The sequence below is a fragment of the Kryptolebias marmoratus genome, linkage group LG2, assembly GCF_001649575.2.
Source record: "Kryptolebias marmoratus isolate JLee-2015 linkage group LG2, ASM164957v2, whole genome shotgun sequence".
Classification (NCBI taxonomy): Eukaryota; Metazoa; Chordata; class Actinopteri; order Cyprinodontiformes; family Rivulidae; genus Kryptolebias; species Kryptolebias marmoratus.
In genome coordinates, this window is record NC_051431.1 from 1189875 (window position 1) to 1199643 (window position 9769).

The 9769-nt window shown below is 43.7% G+C and overlaps 1 protein-coding gene across 5 annotated transcripts in view; it reads right to left on the reverse strand.

Annotated features, from left to right (window-relative positions):
• ppp1r13l (protein phosphatase 1, regulatory subunit 13 like) overlaps nt 1–9769 on the reverse strand; it is a 19817-nt gene that overhangs the window by 5251 nt on the left and 4797 nt on the right. For 3 of the 5 annotated variants that reach the window (XM_017431079.3, XM_025009316.2, XM_037980804.1), the window contains exons 2-10: nt 5037–5142; nt 4827–4948; nt 2952–3654; nt 2724–2816; nt 2533–2621; nt 1776–2151; nt 1224–1690; nt 988–1125; nt 207–340 (exon numbers count right to left, since the gene is read on the reverse strand). In XM_017431079.3, coding sequence (XP_017286568.1) covers nt 207–340; nt 988–1125; nt 1224–1690; nt 1776–2151; nt 2533–2621; nt 2724–2816; nt 2952–3654; nt 4827–4948; nt 5037–5073 — 2159 coding nt within the window. In that variant the 5' untranslated portion in view covers nt 5074–5142. Of the gene's footprint in view, nt 1–206; nt 341–987; nt 1126–1223; nt 1691–1775; nt 2152–2532; nt 2622–2723; nt 2817–2951; nt 3655–4826; nt 4949–5036; nt 5143–7121; nt 7164–9769 lie in introns of those variants that run through there. The other 2 variants (XM_037980803.1, XM_017431080.3) reach the window with 2 other exon arrangements.

Here is a 9769-nt window from a genome sequence, read left to right on the forward strand (position 1 = left end):
CAAAGACACAGGCAGGGGTCAAAGACACACACACACAGGGGTCAAAGACACACACACAGGGGTCAAAGACACACACACAGGGGTCAAAGACACAGGCAGGGGTCAAAGGCAGGGGTCAATGTTCCCACTGCCACAAAACCCCCTCAGCCTTACAGGAACTGGGTCAAATAAAGCTCCCTTCTAAGGGAGTGAAAGTAAAATTTTACCAGCCGTGGCTGTCCGGGGCGCTGACATTGACTCCGATCCGGACCAGGAAGTCCACCAAGTCGTGATGCCCCCCACAGACGGCGTTATGTAGACCCGTGATGCCTTCGTCGTTGGGCTGGCTGGGGTCGGTCATCTGAGGTAGATGATAAAACCATCCAGACTTTGATTTCACAGATATGCTGCTGCAAACACAACACGCTGCATCTGTTTGGAGCAAACTTTAAAATAACTGTTCCAGGAGAAGAGCGCACATTCAGCAGTCCTTCCTTTCTCAAACTGTAACTAAAATCTGGTTTTTTTGCTTCTTTGTGTCCAAATCCAGATCCGGAAGGTTCAATCTGACACCCTGCTGTAAAAAAAACTGGGTCAAACAAAGTAACTAAAATGCCAAAGTGCAATATTGTCTTTATTATAGAGTAAAAGTTCAGGTTAACTTTATCTAAATACATTTTTTTTCCTGTATTTTATTTCTGTTGGCTGCTTGGTTTGAATTTTTAAAACTATTTTCTTTTTTATGTTCTTTCTTTGAACTCAGTTTAGTAAGTTTTTTAACTTTATGTTAACAAACGTCACATTTTCTCATCAGCTTCACTGTTTTCTTGTTTAGAGTTTATTCCATCTGTTTTTACTTTATTTAACTGAACCGTTCAGTTATCAAAACATTCAGTAAAACTAAATATTTTAAATGCAGAACTGGAAGTTTACCAACAAATAAAATGAGGTTGAGTTGGGATTGTATTATGTTGTAACCTTTTCTAACCAGGAATACGGTTTAAATACCTCCTGCACGGCTTTCTTCACCGTGTCCAGTTCACCCATCAACGCTCCGTCCAGCAGCAGGACCAGCGGGCTCAGCCGAGCGCGCTTCCCAGAAGACTTGCGATTCCGATTGGCCTTCCGCAGAATCGTAGGATAGTTCTGAAGGAAAAAGCAGATTCAATCGTAGCATCAGCATGAATCCTGTGGTATGTAACCTGAAACCATAATTACTGAATCTTTCTGGTTCTGTTTCTTACTTTGACTTCTGGAGGAACCACTCTGGATGTCTGAGTCGGAGGTAAAGGAGGAGGAAGCGGAACGCTGTCCTCCCCGTCCGAGGAGCTCCCGCTCTCGCTCCTATGCTCGCCTTTGTGGGGGCTCCTGCGTAAGAAATTCTTGATGGCGAACTTGTACTGGTTCCGCTGGTAATGCGAGGCCTTCTTCTGAGGATTGGTTGGATCCACAGAACCCCGTCTCTTCAGAGGACGGGGGATTTCTGCCCTGATGCGGAGCAGCTCCTCCGGGTTTGGGACCTCCTGCATCCGGGCCTCAGGGGCCACCACCGGCTGCAGCCTGGTGGGGCTCAGGGGCCGAGGAGCAGGCGGTACAGCTTGCTCCGACTCTCCACCGCCCCCCGGCATGGCAGGATTCTCCAAAGACGGCGGACCATAATAACCACTCTCCAGATGCTCGATTTCTGCGTCGACGTCTCCTGAATGAAGGACTGGAAAAGGAAGCAAACCAAGTTTATAGCAACCGGATCCTGCAAACCTAAAATATTCCGTATCCAGATGTGCAATGTGTTTTACCATCACTGTAAACAGCTGGCTGCCTCAGCTCAGGTGGCAGCTGGTGTGGCTGGTAAGCAGGTTGGTGGAAGAAGTCCTGCAGGATGGGTGCAGGAACGTCTCGTTCTCCTTCTAAAGCCATAGAGGGCTGGATCAAACCTTCTCCAAAGAAGGGGTTCTGGAGGCGCAGGATGACCGAGAGTGGCAAGGCCTTCTGGTGGCTGAGCTGAGAAAGACTTGGAGGAATAGTGATGCGGGAAATGGGCTGAGAGTAGTGAGGGCTGTTTTTCTTTTCTCTGTGGAACTGGGCCTGAGCAGAAACGTCTGGCGGGACCGATATACGAGCGTTACGAGGAAGGGAACCGTAGGAACCCTGCTGGGGAAGCAAGCGATGATCCTGGAAGTAAAAAAGAAAAATGAAGAAAGAGATTCTTGTTAAATCCGTCCAGGAACTACAGAGCCACCAGTAGTATCACAGAAAACAAACATCAAGATAAACGTCTGTAGCAGAATGAAACAGTCATGTCTGCACTTACATTTTATTATTATTATTTGTTTCTCAAATGCACAAAGCAATTTCCGACTCAACATTAAAAGGCTTCTTCTTCTTACTGTTAAAAATCTCATTGTGATGAAACCTACAGTTATCTGCTCACCCTGAGGCAGAAATAGATACTTTAAAAACCTTAAGTCGTAAGATTTTCAAGGACTCGAGTGACTTAGGAGGAATAAGGAAGTTTGAGGGACACAAAACTCATAAACAAGTCTCCACACCCACCTTCTTGGGGCTTGAGGTTGGAGGGGAGCCATCGAGGTTGGATTCCCGCCAGCTGCTGTTTGGCACCGGCGACCGCAGCCACTCCGTCTCTGCAGCAGTGAAGTGAAAGTCAGGCAATGGGAACAACAACGTTGCAGAAAAGGAGAACATTTCCAGGAATAAATGAGTGAAGTAACAGAAAATCAACCAACTGTCGTAGCTGTGATGAGGTTTCCTCTCGTAGGCCACGTCTAGGTCCGTTTCATTCCACTTACTGGGACTGTTTTGCCAAATCATGCCCTCATCTTTAAGGATTCATGGTGAAAGGAAGGGAAGTACAACCAAAGTTACATAAACACATCAACTTCCTGAGAAATCTTTATTAGTAGGACTTTTCACAGCTTTTCCTGATTTATGGCTGGGTAAGAAGAAGCTCTTACCTGTTTGTCCTGAACTGTAAGCGTTTCGAGGAAGGGTGCTGGAAGATGACGGATTGAAAGACAAAGAAGAAGGGCTCTTGAACGTCAGCGGAGAGGGACCTTTGTCGTGTCGAGGTGACCTGATGCCCATCAGACTGCTGTCGTTCGGACTCAGCAGGGTCAGGGACGTCTGATGTGACGGGGAGCGACACGGATGCTCCAAAGTCGCAGACTTTCGGCTCGGTGAACCTGTTCTCTCCTTGTAGTTAATCATGCCTTGTGGACTCCGTTCATAATACGAGGGGGAATCGGGCCGTGGGGAGAGGGGCATCTGCTGCTTGAAGGTGAACGTGTCGCCCCCGGATCGCTGGCGAGTGTGGCGTGGTGACCTCTGGATCTTTGGCGATGAGTGTGGACTCATGGAGACCACAGGTGGGGACGGGGTGTTTCTGTTGCTGGACATGCTGGAGTCGATGGGATTGAAATACGTCTGACTCTGGGAGTAGGGTTTGAAGTTAGGGCTGTCGTTACTGCCCCTTCCTGAAGACAACGTGGAGCCGAAGGAGACAACAGGCGGGGATGGTACATTCCTGCTGCTGCTGGAGATGCTCGAGTCGACGGGACTGTAATACGCCTGGCTGGAGGACAACGAAGACAACTTGGAGCTGGGAAGGCTGGAAGACCCGACGAACTGAGACTGGTTCCTGAAGGTGTTCGAACTGGTCTGAGGAGAAAAATAAATACTGAGCATCCGTGTTCTGCTGAGGAGGCATGAGCTAATATTTCAGTATTCTGGTAGTTTCTCAGAGACACGTTGAATTTGACTGATGCCAAAATGTTTCATTAGATTATGAGAGCAGGAGGAATAAAAGAAGTCATGTAAGATCAGCTTCACCACCACCGAGGTGAACTGTGGTTGATCAGAAACAAATCAATGAAATTAAACATTCAGACATTTTATGGGTAAGATTAAACTGATTAACATTTTCAGCTGGGAAACAGCTTCACCACATGTGGAAAAAACTCTGCACTGACACGTGACGTTAAAACTACAGAAAAAAAGCAAATAAACAAACTTAAATTAGAATTTTTCTGACTTTGTTTAAGAAGAACAAAGACAGAAGAAAACTGTTCTGTGGTCTGGTCTGAATAGAAACAAACACAACCTCAGTTCCAAAAACTTTGGGATGTTGTTTAAAATGTAAAACTTTTTAAAACTTTTTCACCGTGAAACAAAGAGTGAAGCATGAAGTGTGAGAAAGACATCATCTGGATGGGAACAGATGTTCTTAAACCTGGAGAAAGAGCCTTTCCAGATGTGTAAGCTGAGGCACTAATGTACCCCCATACCATCAGCGAGGCAGGCTGGTCCCTCTGAAACTCTGCCCATCTTATTTCGGACAGATTCAACAACTTTTCTGAAACGTGCTGCTGCTACAAAAGTTTTCTTTAGAACTAAAATTGTAAATAAAACTCAGAATCTGAGATTTTTGGAGGAATTTCTGAACGCTGAATCAATCCAGCTCTCTTCTCTTTTCCCCGTTTCAAATTTTATAAAACATTATTTCAGCCAACAATAACCTTTATCAGTCTTTGAAACAGAAATTAGACCTTCAGCAGTTTGTAAATCAATGCTTCTGTCTTTATTAACAAGTATTTTATTTCCTGAACAGGGCTGCAGTGTTTGAAGAAGACTTACTGAGTAATTTTTTTTTGTTTACTACAAACCAGTTTAACTAGAACTATGAACAGCTACCCAGAGGCACGCGTTCGCTTTAGAAGTTAGGCAATGGAAAAAAGTGCTGTGAACATGCTAAAGACTTGCTAAAACATGTGAGACACGAACATGAGACGTTATGGACCCAGAACGAGTCCTGCGAGCGGACACGAGTGTACCTGAGAGCCGGAAGGTTTGTTGTTGTTGCTGGAAGACGCCTCCTGCATCAGGGAGCTGAACTCCTTGGACAACTCGTCCGCCGTGGCCAGTGACGCGTTCAGGTCATCGTTTATGGTCTGAACTGAAGGTCAACGGCAAAACACAAATAATTAGAGCCGGATCTTATCGTGTGCAGAAACACAAGCTGAGCCAAAGAGACAGGAACTCACACAGCATGTTGCTGCCGAAGGAACCCTGCGAGCTCATGGCTGCGAGGAGGCAGGCGAAAAGCAGCACGGCTCTTAGAGATCTGCAGCCGACGACAAATTCAGATTTCTGTTTAAAAATAAAGAGAACGATGAGTTTTTATTCCCCCAGGTTCAAAACACCAAGCAGACAGCAAGATGACAAAATGCACAGCGTGAGCGCTGAAGGATTTACTGAAGCAGCTGGAGGTGAGTAGCTAAAAGTAGCTAAAAGCAGCTAAACAAGCTGAAGGCTTCCTAAAACAGGAGGGGCATAAACAGCTAAAACCAGCTACCTAAAAAAAACAAACATTGTAAACCTTAGTTAAAATACATAAAGCAGCATGAGACAAAAACAGAGACGGTTCACTGAAGCTGATAACAAAGAAAGTTTTGAAGGATTTGAAGAGATCTCAAAGTATTTCTATGAGAAAAATGTTTCCAAATTCTTAAAAAGTACAAAAAAACATAAATGAGCTGAACCTTTTATATATATAACCTTTTATATATGACTGGATAAACAGTACGCAGAAACAGTCAGACAACAAAACATGCAGAGAAATAAGAAACAGGAAACAGCGTGGATGCTGAACCGGCGTCAGTAAACAACGAGCACACAACAACAACAACAACAACAACAACAACAACAACAACAGGTATTACAGTGATCAGAAGGGTTTAAATCTATTGTTACAGAAGTTCTTGTTGTGGAGCTCATCAGCCTTGGTAAACTTGCCTCACACACAAACTTTCAGATTTATGATCATTTTAGTCGAAACCTTCTAAGATTTTTCTAACTCCCACAAACTTTACATTTCGTATTCAGTTTCTACACCAGAATGGAGATTTTTTTGACCTCTTGCACCCATCGTGTGTCTCTCTGCTGTAGGACTGATGGTTTACTCTTAAAAAACCCCAGAGGTCAGAGGTCACACACCCAAACTCTCATTGACTTCCATTGTGTCTGAGTTTAGAACTTGTTGCATCTTCAACATAAACATGTAGAAACAAAAGTCTTCAGAGAGTTCAGATCTTTTATAAAATGTCTTGTACTTTTTTTTCCCTCTGTTTGTTTGAGGCTTCATTTCTACTCTGCATTTCTTTTAAACACTTCTTTTACAGTTTATATGTTAAAAAGTTGGCATTTTGTCAGCTGAGATTATTACAAACTTAAATCCCAAATTCCCATCAGGCTTCAGAGAAGAGAGTTGAAGGATTTTGGGAGTTTCTGAGCAGAAGCTGCATTTCATTTCATTTCTTTGAACATGTTGAAGTTCTGCTGAACACTCCCAGCTCTCAGGCACTCAACAACATAACTCGGATGCCTCCCGTGTCTAAACAAGACGGCCTTGACTCCATCGTGGTCTGAAAAACAAGACGAGCGAATGAGGACATGTGTTTGTCTTCCTGACTCATGATGTGCAGGTGCGTCAGCTGAACAGAATCACTCCGACAGTGAGACAGGTGCAGCACACAGTCATGGGGATGACAAATTATAGGTGTCTAATACCACCAACATGTCCGTCTGTTTGGAGGGGGTGGAGAAAAAGCTGCTCATCTGAACCACAAAAATACAAACAACAACACTTTAGTTTTTGCTCCCATTTCTCATGAGCTGAACTCAGAGATCTGAGACTTTCTCTCTAATATTAGTAGAACTGCTAACGCCTTTGGAGACGGATTATGGTAGAGAAATAAGCACTGAATTCACGGGTGGACGTTCCTGTCAGCGTGCCAACACTCCCTTCAAACTCGGGACACCTGCGGCATCGTGCTGTGTAATAAAACTGCACATTTCAGAGCGGCCAGCCTAAGGCTCACCTGGGCTACAATCACGCTGTTTAATCAGCGTCTTGACACGCCACACCTGTGAGGGGAAGAAGTGCTCACCAACACAGATTTACCCTAATTTGTCAATAATATTTGAGAGAAAAAAGGCCTTTTGTGTGCATAGAAAAAGTCTGAGATCTTTGAGTTCAGCTCATGAAAAACAGAAGCAAAAACAAATTTCTGATTTCGAGCAGCCAGCGCCGTGAAAAAGATTTCAGATGCCAGTTCTTTGGGATTCACCTCGTTGTGCCAAAGCCACTCCTTCATGTCTGTCAACCGGTGGCATCTTTTCTGCAGAGATGAGTAAAAAAACTGGAACAAACAGTTTGTGCAGCAGGTTGTCAGGAAGAAAAAACGCCTCGAGGAGCAATTTAGAACAGGTTCTTTTTCCAAGTTGTTTGTAACATTCAGAGCCAACACCGGTTCTTCTGTACAGTTTAGGAGCAGTTTTTTGTTTTTTTAACACCTGAATACTGAAGAATCTGAGCTGAGCAGCTTAGCAACCAGAAAGGTCATTTTACTGAAAGTGGTTAGTGGACTGAGAGAGAACGAAATCAGCCAAACGTCAAGAAAATGTCTGAAAGACCGGAGGTTTGCACACGATTTCATTTAAAAACTAAAAATTAGCTGCTTAAACTTGTTTAAAAAAGCTGTTAAAGTTAAAACAAGCAGATCGGAAACTAAAAGCTAAAAGCAAACATCAGAACAGCTGTTTTATTTATCTCTGTAAACTAAGGATTCAGCAGCTGGGTGACCTCATACCTCTGAGAGCCCTTTTATTTTTTAAATCAATCCCAGCTTTTATTTTGTAGCATTCTGCTGATTTGTTTTGTTGATATAATTTGAATGACTTTAATTAATATTCCTGCTCTAAGTGAACTTCTTCCAGAGGATTACTCGTGTTTTGAAGGTTGTTCCTGCTCCACTCGTACATCAGAACAGATAAATGTAACGTTTGGGCCTTTAAAGACGAGGTTCAGTGGACTTTCTTTATGAAGCAGCCAGCTCTGAATAAAAGCCGACCTTTATCCAGAGCTGAAGGACAGAAAGCCTCCATGTTCTTCCCTCCGTGTGCTCCACCGGACTGTGGGGAGGTTTGTCACGTCTCTGTCAGCCTCACATTCCTCGCCGCTCCTCCCTGTGAAATATTTTCCTGAAACTGGGCCTGAGACTTATCTGAGAGCAGAAAGACTCTCAGAGACACAAAGGTCAGCCTCGAAGCCTCCCCTCCTCTCATTCCGTCCTCTTCCCTGCCTGGACTCAGAGTTCATTTGTTTCTCTGAACACAAACACCGAGCTGCTCCTCGCTGCTGCTCCTCGCTGCTCCTGTATTTCTGCACGTTTGAGTCCATAAAGATAAAACTGGGCTTCTTCACTGAACATCTACAACACGACGTTAGCTCTGAGCTGGTTTCTGTTCTTGTTCCAGGCTGGTTTTAAAAAAGGTTTCATGCAAAACTGCAAATCTGTGTCCTTTTTACTTCCTTCTCACGATTAAACTCCTTCTCTGGTTCCACAGTTTAAACTCTCAGCTTGAGCGGTGAAGACGAGATGAAAAACTGCAGCAGAAACCATGGAATAGAAAAGGAAAAGTGGGAAGATTTGGTGGAAAACCGGAGGAGATTTGTGGATTAAACAGAACTAAAGACATTTTATTTTCAGAGAAAAAGCAGAATAACTGCAGAACATGAGACGTTACAGAAAAACAGAAGCAGAACGCGAGCTAAAAGACAACAGAGCCAGCTAAATGTAGCTAGAAGCTAAACATGGCAAAATTGTTGCAAAAAGCTAGAATTAGCAGAATGTTAGCTAAAGGTAGCATAAGAAGACAAAACAGCAGCTTAAAGAGAACAAAGTTTCTGAAGGAATTAATGAGATCTCTGTGTATTTCTACAGGGTAAATATCTGTAAATAAAGTCAAATAATTTTTTGAAAAAAATATTAAGTTCTGAAAACCAAAAGTCGTAGCAGCCATCAGCTGAATGAGCTGAACGTTTTGATATAAGAACAGCTAAAATAAGTCAAAGTCTGCAGAAGAAGTTAAACTGCTAAACTAAGAAGAAAACAACATGATGAAATCTTCTTATTTGGATCTTTCTCAGCTTTTAGATTAAATCTCTGGTTCCAGTTTAAACTCACAGCTTGAACGGTGAAGCCAAGAAGAAAAGAGTAAACAGTTCTTGGAAAAACTGCAGTGGAAATCTTGGAATACAAAAGGAAAAGTGGGAAAACCGGAGGAGATTTGTGGCGTTTAGCAGCATGTTGGGGTGTGTCTGTTTCCTCCTGCTGTAAGATCAGAGGTCAGGTCCAGTCTCAGCTTCCACCCTGCAGGCATTCATCCATTCATTCATTCATTCATTCATTCATTCATTCTTCCATTCATCCATTCATTCATTCATCCATCTGTCTGTCCATCCATCCATCCATCCATCCACCCATTCATCCATCCATTCATCCACCCATTCATCCATCCATCCATTCATCCACCCATCCACCCATCTATTCATCCATCCATTCATCCATTCATCCACCCATTCATCCATCCATCCATTCATCCACCCATCCACCCATCTATTCATCCATCCATTCATCCATTCATCCATTCATCCATTCATCCACCCATTCATCCATCCATCCATTCATCCATTCATCCACCCATCCATTCATCCACCCATTCATCCACCCATCCATCCAACCATCCATCTGTCCATTCATTCATCCATCCACCCATCCATCCATCCATCCATCCATCCACCCATCCATCCATCCATCCACCCATCCACCCATCCATCCACCCAACCATCCATCTGTCCATTCATCCATTCATCCACCCATCTATTCATCCATTCATCCATTCATCCACCCATCCATTCATCCACCCATTCATC